Below are 19,448 nucleotides of genomic sequence, written 5' to 3'. Positions count from 1 at the left end.
TGTATTTGAAACAATGTTGCGATTCTGCTGGTTGAAGCCCGGCAACTAAAGCAGGTTTCTGGGGTTTTGTTTAGCTTCTATATTTGTAACATAGTTGCTTAGAGTTGCAGCTCAGAGGCCAGCAGCGGCAGGCGGGGAACGTTGGAGTCCTCCGTCACTGAAGCAAGCAAGCCTCATGTTCATTTTAAGCTGCCTGGCTGCCGGCCGCCATCTTGGCTGGCAGTTAATTTGCATATCACCCTGATTAGCCAATGGGAAGGGTAGCGGTCGTACGCCAATTACCATGTTTCTTTTATTAGATAGGATATTTAAAATATAGACATTGAGGAACTAGATTAGAATAGAAAATATAATGAAATGGGTAGATGCTTACATCTGTATATAGTCTCCATGAATGCAACAGCTATAAATGAAGACTGATACAAATATGCTGTATCGATGACTCAAATTCCAGGAGTACTGTAGTTTTTGGTTATGTTTTCCAAATTATGTCAATTCTTGTTAAAATTCGGAACCTTACAAGGTCAAATCTTCTCAATTTATATATCAGTGACATTCCTGGAAAATTCAGCATACATGAAAATCATCTGAAAAATACACTGTGCTTTTATGAAAAGCAGAATTAAATTCTCAGCTTAGATCACTATAAACAGGTTGGTTTTTTTTACCCCCATGAATGCCCACCATGATATTTCAGTCACTCCAGAGATGGGACAATTATTCATTCCATGGGGTGTCCCACACATCACAAGACATTTCTCCTTTCATCCTCAGCCCCCATCCCCCGTCACCCTTCATTATGCTGAGCAAAAATGGCTCTATATTTCCAACACCCCCGTTGAAAATCACTGACAATGAACTTGTTTCCACACATGAGTTCATGGATATGAGACCTCTAGATTCTTAAGTCCTAAGATTCAATATAACAAACAAATGTTCAGATAAATTCAAAAGGTTTATTGCACCAAATGCCACAAAAAAAAATGGATCAAAATAATACATGGACACGTTTTAAGAAAAAAATTTCCATACAATGACATTGATAGCTATTTAACTGATCAAAAATATAAGGTCCTATCAATTTGTCTTCATGAAGCTTCAATGGTAACAAATCCCAGAATTTTCTCCTTGTTTAAACACCACTTAAATGTAAGCATATTGCAATTTTGCTTCCAAGATATATAGTTCACCAAATTTTGACATTTAAAAATTAACATTCAGAGGGGACTGCTTGATTTAGGCAAGTATTATAACAAAATATCCCCTCCCACAAAGCACAGTACAAAACAAATGGTTCACATTTACCAAGAGAAGCTAAAGACTCAATTTAATGGTGAAAGTATGCATGAACAAAATAGTTCCAAAAATACATAAGACTGGAAAAATCCAGACATTTAAAAGAATTTGGGGGGGGGGGTCACTTTATATTCTTTATTTTTATGTACAACCAACTCTAGTGAAGAACCTGAAAAGCTAAAGACTAAATTTTTATAAAATCTCAGGACCTAATGATAAGAGCCCCAAACAACAGTTTAGTATCATTTAGCAAGCAGGAATTTCCCTCCCTCCAAAAAAGTTAATTTTGAAAAATATGGTAAGTTTAAAAAGTTGTGATGTGTAAACGGCAGTTCCATGGGATGTGAAAAGATTATAGTTACTTTCATTAAAAAACAGCACACTTCAGAAAAATGGATCGAAGCCTGTACAAAAAGCTATTTAACACTGATAAAAATAAAATACTTTGGAGTTATGCACAAGTATGGAAGCTACATTTTAAATTTTCATTGTCATGTTTAAACATACACAATTATCTTTACATTTGTATCACGTATCTATCTATTAAAAATAAAACTGCGACATGCTAGAAAGAGGGCCATCACAGGAATACGTATACACTCTGCTCTGTCATGCCTCACTAGCTTGCTTAAAGAAGCAAGATTCTACAAAAGCTACACTCAACAGGTAAGACTTAAAAGTTGAAGAAACCCTAAAGGTGGAATCCTGTCAACTGAGGTAGTTTTTTCAAAAATTTTTTTAAAAAATTTTGTTTTTTGAGGTGGGCATGGGAGAGGGTGGAATCCCTTTTTTGCTTCTGCAGCTAAGACAGAATGAAGTCACTGGGTGGTGTATGGTGTGTGAGTGGGTGTATCTCAACACAAGCCCATGAGATTCTTTTTCTTTTCTACTTTTGGGAAGAGGTTGAATTTAAGACAGACAAAACTTGAATGCTATTTAAAGGAGGGTTCTAAAAGAGCAGCAACATTCTCAGTCTGTTTCTCCAGGCAATAGGTGTGAGGATTAGGTTCTGACCGGAACCCTGAGCATCACTGAAACCATCCCCACGTGTGACCCACCTGTGGTTTTCCAACAGACGTTTCCAAGAGTTTTGGAAAAGTAGATTAAAAGGCAAATGAAATCTTTTCGGGTTTTGAGGGGGCTGGGCTCAATCTTTTATGTATGAAGTTTAGAATCAGCCTTTTAAATCTCAATTTCCCCCTATATGGGTCGAATTTTCAACATGCCACATAAGAATGGAATTGATTTTGGATTTAGTTATATTCTATGAAACCCTGGAAGGCGGTGAATGAGAGAAAGTGCCCAAACGTGTAAACAAGGAACAGGGAACAAGAGATGAGGGAATGCTTTAAACTGGTGCAGATGGAAATGATGTAACACCAGCTATTACCATTAATTTACATGTAATGAAAAGCAAATGACGAGTGAGCTGAGCCACAGGTAAGGTTCATTCTCTCTGTGTAACATCACAACAAGCAATGAATGATGTCATGGAACTAGAGAATTTAAAATACAAACTCAGATGTTAGGCAAAAGAAAACAGAAAAATCTACAAAGGATGGAAAATTTCAATTTTATGAAAGAAAGACATAAAATAAAAATTAAAGATCTTAAGAGCTTTAATGCACCCATCTACATTTCACATCATAAAAAAAAAAAGAGCGGAAGGCAGCAAATCTGACTCATTCCTAAGAAGTAATACACCCATTTTTTCCCATTAGGTGCTCTTTCAAACAAGTAATTCACTTGCATTTGTAAAAGAAGAGACACACTTATGTAACTTGGTGTTTAAGATAGGATTTTATCAAATAGAAAATCTGAAGTCATTCTAACCCCTAGTCGGGAAGTTACTTCATTTTCTTATAAAAGAGTGAAAGGAAATTGGAGCCTGGTTATAATTAGCTAACAATGTTCTGTTTTACTAGATCAGCTCTTGTCATTTAATGATCAATTTTTTAAGTCGTTTTCTTTATCTTGGATGTCAGTACATCGTCTGACAGGGTCATAGTTCATGGTCAGTAAACTAAGAAAAATTTATTTTGTAGTAACAGAAAATAACATTTTCGTGTTTTTTATTTTTTTAAAGTCAACTATGCTAGCAAATAAACAATTCCTCATTTTGGCAGGTTCGATACTATGGGGGAGTTACTTTCTGGAACAGTGTTTTGAAAAGTATGTAGGAATTAGAAGGCACAGAGATGATAATGTAAAAATGTAGACCATGTATGAATTGTTTATAAATGTTCAAACTAATTGCTTTCATTAGTCATCCTGAACTGTTGCAGGTTTCATTTCCCACCAGGACAGATGTGCCTTGTAGAGTATAAATAGTCATTTGTATTAGCTATTACAGGAAGAAAGTGGCTTTGGCTAGAAGAATTTAGCAACAGGAATACTCTTGAGCTTATAGAAATAACTTTGGTAAATGGCCTCTCTTAAAGAGGCTGCTGAAAGCTCTGAAGTATAAGGTTAAACACACGGTATCAGCCTGTGTACTTTGCTGCTACAAACTCCATCCTGATGGGATTAAGATGCTACATTGATTCTTGGGTTTATTGCACCAACAATCCACCTCTAACCTACCTGTGGCTGTATCTGAGACAAGGAAAACTCCAAGAAGATGTGAAAAGAGCGGGTCCCTATAGCACTCTCTTCCCAACAGTCAATATTCTTCCCTGTTTTAGGTCAGACTGTCGCTCCCACAGCCACCAGAGCTGACAAGGGCCCATGTGGCTTTCTTTACTTCACCTTTTGTAAAAAGCAAACTCCAAGTTGGAATCTGAAGTCCTTTCCTGATGTCTTCTTAGGATAGTGGAATATGCTTTCTCCAGTGTGGAGAGCTCATGCGTCAGCTCTGAAGCATTTTCCTGCTGGAATGGTCTGCACATTGTTTCCCTCCTGCTCCAAAGTCCCTTGTCGTTTGGCCCGAACACACAAGGCGAGCAGTACCAACAGCTTAGTGTGTAGTGTAGTGCATATGCTTCCTCCTTCCAGAAAGGTCACTCTCTCTGTTGACTCCTGGGTAACAAAGACCTACAGTGTTCATGGGAAACACACATGCCATTATGTCAAGTAAACCTAAGTTCCAATAAAGCATCCACTTAAAAGCAACAAGAAAAAACAAGACAAAGCGGTGGAATGACTGTTTCTGTTTGCTCTTCTTATGCTTTGGACGTCATGGAGAGCTTATTCTCTTCTCCTCCACATGAGAATGTGTGTGTTTTTCCTGCCAAGGAAGAATGGTCCTGAGCTTAAGCTTATAAGAGGATCTGAGCCACGTACGGGGAATGAGTACTGGCAACAGCAGTCAACAGAGGCAGGTCATTCGATTCAATCCTGAATATTGAATAAAAGGAGAAGATTATTAATTTAAAGTAACACGATTCTGCAGTTCAGTATTATTGCTAGGGACCAAGTTTGCTAGATCATTGCTTAAAACAAAAGAAAAAGTAAGAGGGAGAGCAAGATGATAAACCTGTTCTTTTAATTATGACTTCCTAGTGGACAATGACCAGAGGACAAAGGCCAGGAGGTGTGCTGGGCACACGTGTGGACATAAAACTGTTCTTCCACAGCAGGGGCCACCGAGTCCAAGCCCGTAACTTTCCTGGGTTCCCTGTAGAGCCTCATTGTTATACTTTAATGTTTCCTCCACTGTCTCCTCATTCATCCCTAATGCACACAGACTCTGCTCCTAAGTTACAACTAGTCTTAGGAAAATGATGAAGGTGGCAATTTCTTCAAAAACCTTGGGCTTTGTTCAACTGGTTATACAAGTTAGATAACATTAAGCAACATTCTGAGAGAAAGCAACACTAACAGATGCTGAGTCAAGAGACATGGCATCAGATGGACCTGGCTTTGGCGGCCTCTCTTAAAGCAGAGGCGGATGTAGCATGGGCCAGGCTAAATGCTGACAAATGTCCTGAGAAAAAGGAGGACTGCTTCAGTCCGTGAAATATGTCCTAATCTTTCCATTGAATTCCACAAAAAATTAAAAATGAAATTTCAATGACCTCATGGAGTTTTTCCTTGCCTTTTCCAGTAATGCTCCCTGCAGGTCTACTTCCAGGTCTGCCGCAGGGAGCGCTGTGGCCCTGACAGTGGGGAAGGGGCTAGAGAGGCTGGGGATGATTCCCACTAATCATCTAAATCAGAATTAAGAAACAGAACTAAGAGATCTAAATCAGAACTAAGAAAAACAAACAAACAAAAAAACACAAGCAAGAGATACTCTGTAAGTTAACTGCAAAAGCAAATGCCTCCAAAGGGGGAAATATTTTTAAAATGAGGTAAGAAAAATGTATAACATGAAGTTCTAAGAGCCAAACACAAAAACACAGGAAAGGCCTGAGTCTTGATACTTTGATTAGCAGGCTTAAAAGAAAATTTCAAGGTCGACAATACATACACAATATTTTCTTGCCCAAATTAGGGGAACCATCATGGTAGGTAAGGAGGACAAGTCCCCACTTCTTCTTTAGAGAAGTCACGGCAGAGACCCTCAGGAAGATGCTGTACAACACGAGTAACATAAGCAAGTCTCCTCTCCTGGCGGGCTTACCATTCCAGGGAGGAAGGTACAGCCGGCCCCCGTGAACAGACAGGCAGGCCCCTGCCTCCCAACATGGCTGCATCGCACAGCTTGTGACTTGGACATCTTACTGAAATGACTACAGATGGGCAAACAGAGTGGAGTGTAATTTTTCACGTTCACACATAAAATAACCCAGGGAGAAGATTAACATAAAGTACCACCAGCTTAAAGTTCTGCGCTTATTTCCACTATCGAAACAAGGAACATGCTGTTAACTGGAGAGCAGCAGAGGCACATGCCTGATGGTCCCCAAACCCTTCAGGTGGCACAGGCTGAATGGGTCTGTGGGTACAGTGCTAGGGACAACCCCATCCCAGGGAGAAGAAAGGGTGGCACTTCACCGAACTCACCCCAGTACGACACCTAATTCTTTCACATGGACTCGTGTGTGTCCACGAAGATATTCAGACAGCATCTTACTTTTCAGGTACAACTCCTGTAGTCGATCTTCAAGATGCATGATGCACTGTGAAGCCAACAACATTCACAATGAGGGCTAGAATGGAAACCTCTGCCAGCATTCAGAGCTAGGGTTCTCCTGATTCATTCTTAAGTCTATAACTATAATCTAATCTCTTTCAAATACCCTTAAAAAGTTACAAGCCATCTCAAACCCTATCACCAGCAGGTTTTGTAAAGCAAAGTTTATTTCTTCCGATGACTAATAAGATTTTCATATATTATCTTCTAGTCTTTTCTAAAAAGCATTTGTTGAAATCATTCTATAAGTGCTTCTAAAAAACTTTGTAATAATCCTTTCCCTGTGTTAGTAAAAATTCTTTATCAATGTAATTTTATGGCTACATGTTTTTTAAGATTGTGCATTTACCATTATTTACTTAACCACATAGCAATTTGCATTTTTGTTCTAAACATTGTAAAGGACATCTCTGTTGTTGTAGTATTTCCCTACATATCAGATTATTTGGGCACAATACATTCTCAGAAGTATATTTTGAAGTTGTTTTGTGGTTTTTTTTGGCTCTGGAGTCTATTTTAACTAGGTCTTTAAAAACAATAAAGAAAGGGCAATTATTTTCAGGACATCACTACCCTTGGAATTGTGTCCAACTTCATTTTTTAGAGAATAGCAACCATCTGTGTCTTTCACCAGAGGCAAATGCTTTTGCATTTGGCAGGAAGAGCTCTCCAAGCATCTTCAGTAAGACACCTGATGGCTTTGGCAAGGGTAATTCTATCACACATAATTTTCTTCTAGACCATTACGCCTGCTATTTTCAAGGTAAAAAAGATTAACAGATGCATTTGAGAATGTTGATCTTGACCATCTGGCCTGATCAGTGACATGGAAAAAGTATCCATTAGAGATGTAATCTTTTCAGTTTTCCATTGGCTTAAAATCTTAAATGCCTTGTGTTGGGTGGATGAAACACAACTGGTAAGTGACTAAGAATAATAATCAAAGCAAGGAGGACTTCACCAATCCTCATGAACATGGTCCCCCAAATAAACGGAGTTTAGTGGTGAAAGCATCTCCCTTCTGTTAAGTTTTAGTTCCTTATGGAGTAAATATAAAAATTTTAATAAGAATATTATAAAATATTAAAAAATATTCACATTACATGAATCCTTTGTGTTTTAGAATAGTTAATCTGCAGTGTATTCATAGTCTCCATAAAAATTATATGCTGTGATGTCAAAATAAAGAGAACATTGGTCTATATGGAATGTATACTATTTTTGAAATCAAAATATTTAGAATTTTTTTTTAAAAGGCTTGATTATTAAATAGAAGTTTTTCCATTTTTCCTTCTCCTTTCGGGTCTCTTAATCCTGAGATGGAGTTTTTTAATTTTTAATTTCTGAAAATTTAAATAGCTACTTTCCCTTTTATACTGATGGCTCTAATAGGCATTTAATCATATGTTTCATTGAAATGATTTTTAAGGTGAATTTTAAACTGCAGATGAAATTTCTTCTGATCTTGGTTTTGTCAGGCTAAGTAAGCCATGCATATTATTAAGTGGTTAAACATATTTTGGTCCAAATGAAGAAAAAAGTCAGCTACAGTAATTTATTGGTTGGAAAATGAAGATGTCAAAAGTAACAAGAGCTATGTATTAGAGAATAAAATATGAAAGTTGGTAAATACTTAAAACAGTAAGAAACTATAAAATCTAACATATCTTCCTTCCCTTACAGAAAAAGAGATTTCAGCCTCAAAATCAGCCTGATGCAACTTGCTACTAGAAAGAAAAACTGACTCTAAATATAGAACAAAAGTTAGATGATAGGAACCTGAGAGTTCTTCACACGATTACCCCAGGGACAGGTGATCTGCAAGAACAAACTTCAGTTTAAAGCCCAAATAAAGATTTTAGTGAAAAGGTGGTGTTGGTCTTTACAACCATTAACCCTGTTTTATGAAAGTGGTTATTAATAACCACATGGACAGTAGCTGCCTCTGAGTGCTTAGAGCATCTAACACCATCCCAAGTGCTTTACGTGAATCATCTAATTTTCTTTTCTAACCATATGAGTTAGGTTCTATTATATCCCCAGCTTTACAGATAAGGGAATTGAGAAGTCACACAGGAAGCAGCTGAGCCTGTGTTTGACTTCAGGCTATTGGACTCTCAAGCCCAGGCAGTGGCCACTACTGTATACTGGCTGTTTAACCTCTGCTTTGGCCGCTGAAAAAGCAGTAAGTACCTCAGCCCTAATTTTCAGAGGATTCTCTTAACATGCTTGTTACAAATGAGAAAGCTGAGGTTCAGAGACACTTGTCCACCATCACACAACTGATTGATGGCAAAGCCTAGACTTGAACCCAGTCACTGTTATGCCACACTGTCTACTTAGACAGTGGGTTATATTGAAATAACAGGAGGTTATTTCAAAGCACCTTCTTCAAGGCCATAAAAATCCTGACTATTTCTGAGACATGTGGTACCACTGTAGATTCAGCCATAAGAACCCAGGAAAATTACCCTCCATTAGCAATTAGCGCAGGTAATTAATATTCAGCTTCCAACTTTGTTGTTAAATATCTCTGTATCTTTTGTGGAGGCCAGAAGGGAGATAACAAATGTTCTGGTTTGGGGTTATTCTTTAGAGAGCAAAAGCCTGCAGAGGGAGGAAGGAGCAAAGAAGGTGAGCGTAACTCATATCTAAGCCCATGTCCCCAAGTTTTTCCTAGGGATGCCCTCAAGCCTCACTCCCACTTTTCTCCCTTCCCCTCTAAATATATTTTCTCTCGATCTCTCTCTACATACACACACACCTTGAAGAGAATTTGCCTTGTATATTAATTCCAATAACTCAGGAAGAGCTGTCGATCATTTTCTAGGAGTTGATGGCTCATTTGTTGTTTGAATTTAATATAACGTCATGAAAGTGATTTTAAAATCCCATTTGAAAAGGAATAACTGATACCATCTTCTATGGGTATGGCACTTCGGAATTTCAAGTGTTTACACGAGCTATATTCTATTTTATCTGCTAACGACTTGTAAGGGTGGTCCCTGAAAACAAACTACAATTCCTTCAGGAATCAGCGTGCTTGATATGAATCTAATAAAAGGAAAAACAATTCGTTCTCCAAAGGAGGATTTTAAATTTCCCTTTATGCTTGTCCCTCCCCCCACATCTAACTTACTTTCCTATATACAGTGGAACCTCGGTTCTCTAACTTAATTCATTCCGGACGGCTGTTCAAGAAGTGATTTGTTCAAAAACCGAGTCATTTTCCCCCCCATTAGAAATATTATAGATCGAATGAATTCGTTCCAGATGCCCAAATCATTGCCTGTTTTAACCTTTCTTATATATAGTACATGTCTAATGTACTATTTTACCTATAAATAAGCACTTCTTTTCTTAAAGTTATCAAACCACCTACTAGCCTTAAATGAATCTTTCAGGACTCATTCCAGCGGTGTCTTTTAGGAGGTCAACATACAGCATCTTCACTTTTTCACATATCAATGAAATGCAGTCACCAGCTAATTGCTTTTCCTTTATCCGATCAACAAGTTTTTCTACCTCTTTAATTGCCTGTGATCACTGTTTCTTTCACACCCTAAGCCAGTGATGGCGAACCTTTTGAGCTCGGCGTGCTAGCATTTTGAAAAACCCTAACTTAACTCTGGTGCCGTGTCACATATAGAAATTTTTTGATATTTGCAACCATAGTAAAACAAAGACTTATATTTTTGATATTTTATATATTTAAATGCCATTTAACAAAGAAAAATCAACCAAAAAAATGAGTTCACGTGTCACCTCTGACACGCGTGTCATAGGTTCACCATCACTGCCCTAAGCACTCCTGATGGCCTCTTTATTTTTTTTAATACACATTTTTAATTGTTGATAGGGCCTCTTTTGAAATTGTGCTAATCATCCACTTTGCCAGCAACAAAGGCAAAACAACAATAACAACAACAACAACAAACCCACAAAAATATTCACTGCACAATTTCTGAGATTTAGAGGTAAATTGACTGGCATTCCCTCCTTTATTTGTGGCCTAAGAGATGCTTTTTGTTAAGCTGAAAGGGCTGTCAGGTCCAGAACTAAATTTTTGTTCAAAGACTGAGACATTTTTTTCCATGAACAACCTCGTCAAAAACCGAAATGTTCAAGATGGGAGATGTTCGAGAACCGAGGTTTAACTGTACCTGTTGAAAAAGATTTGTCACTCTACGTTATTTGTTTCATGGAAGGGCTACTGTTTCTAAAATCTGTCATTTGCTGGTTTTGTTGAATGATCTATATTTACTTAGACTATCGTCTAATTGTACCCAAAGGATACATGTGAATTTATTATTTTAAAAAGTATCATTAAAAGTGTTTTTAAACTTATCAATAGTAGATTAAAACCATTATTGCAAAGGAAAAAAAAGTGTCTTTAAACTATATTTCTTTGGTGATGCGAGAACAAATACTTACAAAATCAGCAGGGAGGTGAAGCTTATAAAGCTGTAAAATGGATTGAAGTAAACTGGACACCTGACTAGAGACCAGGACATCCTGGCCTAGTTTCGTGCTGTCCATCACTTTCCTCTGACTGGTGGCCACCTGCACACTCCACTTGTCCGTGTCTGCGATAATACAGACGGCTTCAGCTATGGGCTCATCAAGCACTGGATGCTGGAAGAGAAGCACAGCGGGTCAGGTTTTCGCAACACTCCAAATGACCTCGGAATGTTCAGGGTTTCTGTCCAGGATTAGACTCAGTTCAGAAGCTGATGGTAAGAGCTACAGAAATTTAGAGATTTACAGGGACTAAAATAAGAGTGTCATCATTAAATCATCATTTAAAAATTAATTTTATAAAAGCTGCATTTAATCGTTTCTTTCTTATACCCAGGAGGTACACTATAAATGTTATTAAATGTTCATACATAAGGAAAAGATACGTGCCCTCCCTACATTCAGGGTATTAAAATTCATTTCTTTTTGAAAGGCTGCACTCTCCTCTTGAGGTGGAAAATAAGATATTAGAATAAGGTGTAGGATTCTATTGCCATATCTCCAATAAGAAGGTGTGGCAGAGTAAATTAATATTCCCTTATAGTTTTAATCACTAAGCAATGCTTACTTAGTAAGTGCATAAATCAACTCCAACAACCAACTAAAGCAGACTGGGGTGTGAATTTATTTATCTGGAGAGTCCAAAAGGAAAAAATATGGCTTCTGAAGAACATACTTAAAATACAAAATCCTCAATAACCGAGATTTAGGGATAGAGCGGGTTAACTTAGTAAACTGTGCCACAGGGCAAATGGTAAACACTGAATTAGTCAAGGAAGAGGGCCTTACCAAAAAATCAATTTCTCAAAATTGATGTAAGTATAAAACTGCTTCAAAACCAACACCTTTTATATTCATATTTAGTATCCCACATGTGTGCAAATCATTATAACAGGACTGTCCTCCTAGGCCCAAATTGAGAGAGAGAGTATACGGGACAGACACAGACACACCTTCTGGGCAATGGACATGAGCACATGTTTCTAACATTTACCAAAGGAAAACTGGTACTGCCTCCTTCTGTCACTCAATCCCTTCTACTACCCGGTGGGCATCTGTTGCTTTTGGCTACTTTAGCATATCTTCCTCCCAGTAAGTGCAACCTTATTTCCTTTCGGAGAATGACTTTCTTAGATAAGACCTGGAGGCCCCACCCTTCCTCCAGCAGGGTGTGCTAGCATGACCCAAGCTAGGCCAATTAGGTGCTCCTTCCCCATGATTTCCCTGTGGTCAGGAGGACAAGAATGGTTGGCACCACCACTTTCCTAGTCCTTGGTTCCTGGACTTTCACAGTTGCCTTGTTTTCTGTCTATTCTAAGATTAGTTCGTTGGCCTTCTTATCAATTCTATGAATCTTTAATATCCTTCCAATACAGTTCCTTTTGCCTACGTTAATGACAGTTGGTTTCTGCTACTCACAACAAAGAACCCAAACAAAAACACAGCCCTGCCTCAGATCATGATTACCTGAGATTTTTAAGATCTAACACTAGTAGTGAAAAGACTACAAACAGGAACCCAAGGTGTATGCCGTCACACTGCAATTTTAGCAGGTGATTTGGCTCCCTCGTTGTGGGCTTTTTCATTGGAAGGGAAGTCTATCCAGCTTTGTGTTCTTTCTCACAGTCGGGAGAAGTGACTGGTGGGCTGGATGGAAACTTTGTGGGGCCAACACCCTTTCCTATACTATGTTCATGAGGGAAACTTTCAGGGATTAGAATATTTTCTTATTGAAATAGTAACAAATCAGGCAAAGTTTAATGGTCCAACATTTATTTACTAGTAAGTGTATGTTCAAATAATCTCAAACATGAGAAATGAAGAATTTGACAAAGCAGATTCCTGAATTAATGAATCCCAGTTTCCTAAAAATGGTTCTCATTTTCTAGACTTGTTAATCAAACAGTGGAAAAGTTTTCTCACACATGACCCTGCATTCCCACTCTTACCTAAGGGTTTTGTGGCCCCTCACCCCTACTCTTCTGACACATACATATACACATTCTCCAAAACAGAAAGCCTCAGTGACTTCCCTTTACAAATTCCTGGAACTTCTTGCTCAATCAATGTGTCATTAATTCACAGCAAGATGACAATGACTTGCCATTGATGTACCTGGTCTTTATGAACAAAGAAAATGGAAATAAAGAAATTAAACATGGACACAGATAATAGGGTGGTGAAGGCCTTGGGGCAGGGGGCAGGGGGCAGGGGCAGTCTAGAAGAGCTTAATGGGGGAAAACAGGGTACATATGTAATACTTTCAACAATAAAGATTTAAAAAGAAATGAAAAACATTTGTATTTTGAGCTCAATCCTCTTTAATGCTTTGCATTTATCAGAAATTCACTGTGTGCTGGGTATAGCACAGAACAGATCTATAATATGAACCTTTCCTTCAAGGGACTTATATTCTGAGAGTATATATAATCATTACTGACCATATGCCCATATATAAATATATATATATTATGAGTTTAGCTTTTTTATGGATTAATTATCTGCAGTAGATATTTGGGTCCAGTTCCTAATTCAAATCATTTCCCTAAGTGATTACCCACCACGGTAGTAGGGAAGGAAAGTGAGTGTCAATCCAAGGAAAGTACATAGACTGTAACTTACATGGTACCACCACCAACAACAACACAAAGAGCTTTGTTTTAAGCCATAAACTGCCAGAATAGGAGCAATGAGGCTCCCTGGGAGGTGATGGATGGGAGATTCTCCAAGCATGAGTTACTTCAGATGGTTGTGGATTCACACATGATAACGAAAGGGGACGGAGAACTGGCTCAATTATTTTAAAAGGAGGAACTAAATGGGCTAGAGAATGTAAAAAACAATCAAACGTGAAAAATGAGCATGAGTCGTTTTTAAATCACTGGAGCAAAGAGGCAGCATCTGAGATGGAAAACTGGGGAACGAAGAAAGATGAATAGGTCCATGGGCTGGGATAAACTGACAGAAATTTGGGAGCCCATTCCTTAAAACCAGGAGCTGAATCTTTTTTCCCTGTAATCTTAGCCCCTGGCATAAAATCTGGTATTTGAAAAATGTTACTAAAGTAATATGAAACAAGTTAAGCACAAGCAAATGGCAGAATTGATGAGCATGCTCCATTCCCTAACACAAGGTACTGCTGATTTTATGTATGCAGGCTCAAGGGACAGAAAAGAACCAGCTAAATGTTTTTAGAAAATTACTTAAAAAAATATTCAAAGAATTGCACCTTCCTAGGCCACTAAATAACTAACACACAATCCCCTGAATATTTCCACAGGGCAACCCAATTGCCTCCATCTAACTATATCATCCAGTAGCTACCCACTTATTTCCTGAAAAAAAGAACACTTTTTAAAGGCAGATGGAAATGGGAGGGAAATATAGTCGAGGAAAAAATAAATGAATGCTGGAGAAAGAGAAAAATATCATCAGCAACAACTTTAGTTACATTTAAGGGGCACCAGGGCGACCAGTTGCCCATAGGTAATATGGTCTAAACTTCTATTGGTGCACAGAGTTAAAGCTTAAGTTCCAGTGATTCTGGAAGTTTCTGAGATATATCTTTCCAAAGGAAACACAGCCTCATTAAAGAGCTTATTAGTTAATCTCTGAGATTTTAGAAGAGTGATTTTCAACCTTTTTAATCTCATGATGCACATAAACTAATTACTAAAATTCTGCAGCACACCAAAAATATATTTTTTTGTCGAACTGATAAAAAAATAGATATAACTTTGATTTATTCACACTGGATGTTGTGTTAGCTGATATCATTTTTTAATTTGACAATCTAAGGGAAAAGAGGTTGTGGCCATGACTAGTAAGATATTGCATGTTTTAAAAATTCTTGCGGCACACTGGTTGGAAATCACAGTTTTAGAATTTAAAGAACTCTAAGACCCAGAAGACCCTGGTTGGATTTATCACAGAAACGCACACCCGCACACACCCTATGCCCCGGTGTTGACTAAAGTTCCTGTTAGGAAAGGCTCTACTTTTAAGGCTTATAGAGAACCACAAATAAAGGAAATACTGAATTACATGTAGTATATTTATAATACTTTTTCTTATTAGCCTTATCTTAATTTTAGAAGCAATTAATAATGAAACCTGTTAGGGATTTTTTTTATCCTCACCTGAGGATATGTTTATTGATTATTTTAGAGAGATAGGCAGGAAGGGAGAGGGAGAGGGAAAGGGAGGTAGAGGGAAGGAGGGAGGTAGGGAGAAACATTGATATGAGAAACATTGATATGAGAGAGAAACACCGATCAGTTGCCTCCCATACGTTCCCCGACTGCAACCTGCAACACAGGTATGTGCCCTGACCGGGAATCAAACCCACAACCTTTTGGTATATGGGATGACACTCCAACCAACTGAACCACCCGGCCAGGGCTAGGACAATTTTTTAAGTTCACAATTTTATCACATTCACGTGCACATCAGGGTACAAACACACACATTTCTGAGCCATAACATACATGGAGCAGTACTTTAAAGAAATGCTATAAAACGTAAGATGAAATGATTCCAACATCTGTGAAATGCCTGACTCAACCATCTGCTATTCTTAGGGTTTTGAGCTTAGGCGAGGGGACTAGAAAAAAAGAAAGAGCAGGTGAGGCTTGGCTGCATCCCAACACTGACACATGAACCAAAGGAGTCTGGCTTCCTATGGCTCTTCTGTAAAAGGAGACACAATATAAATATCAGCTTGGCAAGCAAGATTACTTAGTAAGAATCCTCTTCCTAATATTAAACACCACCCCCCCCCGCCCCCCACCAAAGTTCTCTTCCCAAACATTTCTGTCTCAGATTAAACAGAACCTCTGACATTTGAGTTTTGAATGAAAATCTGAAGAAAATATTAACATTAAATCAGTCATTTCCACTTAAAATGCTTGTTTGGTTGAAAGCTTAACCAACCTTATAGACACATATATTAATTTCCCCTTTTTCTCTCAAGCCTGAAGAGAATCAATTTTAAAGTTCGTTTCTTGCCCACAGAGTTTGTTAAATTCTCTTATCAGAATGAGTCTGCAGAATGTTTCTACTTCCTCCACAATCTGAGACTTCCAAGTGTCCACAGCCCACTAACTAACCCAAGTAGCACCCCAGAGCTACCAACCCTCAACAGCCCCTAATGCTTCTTGCCACCTCTTCCAGACAAACCACTGCCAGCGTTTTCCATGCCTCCCCCAGAAACGTAATCAGGCAACTCAGAAACTTCTGATGGAGACTGGAGGACGAATGAACACTGGAGATCAATAAAGAGCTGCAGGTGGCCCGGCAACATGGCTCAGTGGTTGAGCGGTGACCTATGAACCAGGAGGTCACAGTTCGATTCTCAGTCAGGGCACATGCCAGGGTTGCAGGCTCGATCCCCAGTGTGGAGTGTGCAGGAGGCAGCTGATCAATGATTCTCTCTCATCATTGATGGTTCTCTCTCTCCCTCTCTGAAATCAATAACAATATATCAAAAATAAAAGAACTGCAGGTGGTCGTTAGGGTGGACGGCCAGTCTCCACCAGAGGAACCAAGTAGCGACAATATGCCCTTATTTCTGCCTTGCTCTACTTGATGAGAGTTAGAAACAATCATTTATTTAGCTCTACCTAGTCAATATCTAATTTATCCAAACTACATTCCTGTTCAGATTTCTCAAGATAAATGAACAAATGAAATGCTGTTATAGATCTTAAAAGGTTTCTCAAGTACTTTTTGCTTATTATATCTTGTGGAATTAACAGAACAAGTCTGGCTAATTCGCAAGCACTAAGGCTTTATGGGTCTGTGTCCTGGGAGTGTTGGTGCCTACGACACTCCGACGCCCAGGTTTTGGATGAGATCTCTGAGGGCACAAAACACACTGTTCTGGCTGCCGTGCACATGCCTTCCACCTGCCTCAAACTTCCAGGAACACGCCAGGTCTACAGGTAATGCCTGGGTGATCAGAAGAGTTGTGGTTCTGACATTTCAACAAAAGGCAGTAAGATAACAGCAAAGGCTCTGAAGTCAGATCAGACTGGGCTTGCATGCTGTCACTTACTAGCTGTGTGATGTTAGCAACTCAATCTGGGCCTCGGTTTCTACATCTGTATAATGTGATAGTACGTGATTCACAGTTTCCATGAGGTTTAATTTACAGAGGCCTTCTGTGAGATACATGTGTATGAAACATGTAGCTACGTGCCTAATGCTTATTAGGTATGTTTGATTAGCTTTCTTATACCACTCCCTCTCTATATTAATTGTGCCCACTAAACCTTCAAACTTCTTAAAATACCACATTGTCATTTCCCTCACCAACTCAAAAACTTACTCCAGTACATATCACCCAAACACTTAAGTTCAAGTGTCTCTTTATCCATACCTAAAGCTCTCCAGTCTGGGCCCACCTTCACCTTTACATATTTACCTCCCAGGGCTCGAGAAGAAAACACCTTCTCCGGGCAGGGAGGACCCCTGCCTCTCACCTCAGGCTGTGCCCAGAATGTCTTCCCTGCTACTTTTGAAATGTCTAATCCTTCCAGGACCCAGTTTGGGTCCCATCTCCACCCATCCCCCACCCCCACATCCTCTGCTCTTCCTTTAACTTCTGAAACATCTACATTTTGATGTTTAATCCCACTGTCTTAACTTGTTCTTGATCTCCCATCTGTTTGTCTACTTGGTAATTTCATAAGTAACCCAAGGAGAGAAATCCCATTTTATTTTTGTTCCTTAGCCTCTGAAATAAGCCTAACAAATTACTAGGCATGTGCTAAATATCTAATATAAGCTGGCTCCATTGAACAATTCTCAACTCAGATTTCTTTACTTTTGGATTCTGTATTGAATATATTAATAATTGTGTGATGACTAAATAGAACTGTATTAATATATTTATTTTCCGCGTACCACATTTAAATGACTAACATTTCACATAATTACCTATTTTTAACTTACAGATGAGAAAACACCATTCCCTCATACATGCTCCCTAAAACTACTTATTACTTCATCATGCCTTCTCCCTGTGGGATGGCCAGGAACACAGTCCTGCTCCACAGATAGGAACACCAATGTCAAAACACATATGCGCTGCTGAAGTATCCTGGTGTGTCAGAAATAGAATCTAGGAACTCATTCAAGTGCTTCCAACTTTTAGCTGGAAGAGCCTGCCAAGGCCCCGACTTTGAAATCCTAAAACCTTATTATGGTGTAAATCCCTCAGAAGATAAGATTGAAAGTCTCTACAATGACTTTGCTAAGAAAAGTCCCCATCTTTACACAGCTGGCACTGCCCAATAACATACTCTAAACTGACCCTTTGTTAATCCTCAAAGATGTCCAGCCCGTGTGTCTTACAGACAACAGGAGTGCAGACAGACTTCCGTTCACAAAACCAGCTCTGAAATCTGCCCACTAGTCACAATAGTGCATGCACATTTACTGCTAGGGTCGAGCCACTGGACAGCCTCTTGCAAACACAAAGCCAGCAGGTGATTTAGGTCTCAGATCGTTGGACGTACCTCCCTACCCCTTTTCTTTTTCTCTGGAATATTCTGGAGAATAACACAAGATTCTTGGCCATCATTTGAGTGTCAATTTCTTAATCATTCTATATGAAGTAATATACTGGCAAGTTTAACACCTTATTCTAGTCTCTATGTCTCCTACTTGCTTTTCCATGTTTTTTGGGTTTTTTTGTTGTTGTTTTTTGTGTTTTTTTTTGGTTTCAGAGCTACAATTAAAGAGTTGGTTTGATATGTGGCCTCCATTTCACAAATTCTAATTCTCTCTAGCTGCATTTAATCTACTCTGCTCTCTAACCTTTGAGTTTTAGTTTTGATTACCACATTTTTCAATTTTAGAAGCTCTTTTTAGTTCTTTTACAAATCTATGATAGTTTACTACATCATATGACCTTTTAAAAACTGTTCCAGTGCAGAGGCAGGCTAGAAGAGGTCCATGGGGGAGAAAGGGGAACATATGTAATATTATCAGCAATGAAGATTTTAAAAAATTAAAATTAAAGCTGTTCCAATTCCTCCTTTCAATCTGTAACCATTTAAAACATAATTACTTAGACGTTATTTCGGATTGTTCTAGGCGTGTTAATTCTCCTGGCTGTATATCCTGGTGTCCTCAGACATGGTTTGTAATTTCTGAACACGAGCTGATCTTGGTGGGAGTTCTTCGTTTTGTTTTATGTGCTATATGTGTCTCTTGGAAACAGGTTCAGTGTCAGTCACTAATGGCTTAAGAGTTGTAATAAGGTGGAGAAGTGGAAAAGAAGCCATGTGTCTTATAGCCTGTGGCTGGTAAGTGTGAGTGTGCTTCCTTCTACCAGTCCCAGGGGTTTGATGTTTATTTCTTGGGCAGGGATTCCCCAGTCACTTGGGTAAAATAAATCTGAACCCCAAACCCGCTCATAGCACAGGCCTGGAGTTTGATTTGCCATGGGTGACTTTATTTTTCCCCACCCAACTTTCCAATGTGTGCCTTTGCTGCTTCACTGTTTATGGTTGGAGTTCTCTAGTCCCCTCTTTAAAGCTCCAGGTTTTAG

At 38.7% G+C, this 19,448-nt stretch overlaps 1 protein-coding gene across 1 annotated transcript in view; it reads right to left on the bottom strand.

The window, feature by feature from the left end:
• Positions 1-2,053: 2,053 nt before the first annotated feature.
• Positions 2,054-19,448, bottom strand: part of FNIP2 (folliculin interacting protein 2) — a 91,895-nt gene continuing 74,500 nt past the window's right edge. Inside the window, exons 16-18 of the mRNA XM_081091817.1 lie at positions 10,808-11,008; positions 6,244-6,359; positions 2,054-4,632 (exon numbers count right to left, since the gene is read on the bottom strand). Of these exons, the coding sequence (XP_080947943.1) occupies positions 4,554-4,632; positions 6,244-6,359; positions 10,808-11,008 (396 nt within the window). The 3' untranslated portion in view covers positions 2,054-4,553. The remainder of the gene's footprint in view (positions 4,633-6,243; positions 6,360-10,807; positions 11,009-19,448) is intronic.

The sequence above is a fragment of the Myotis nattereri genome (assembly GCF_964212035.1).
Source record: "Myotis nattereri genome assembly, chromosome: 5".
NCBI classification, from domain to species: Eukaryota; Metazoa; Chordata; class Mammalia; order Chiroptera; family Vespertilionidae; genus Myotis; species Myotis nattereri.
The sequence above is the reverse complement of the archived record's forward strand: the minus strand, read 5'-3'. Positions and strand labels throughout refer to the sequence as shown.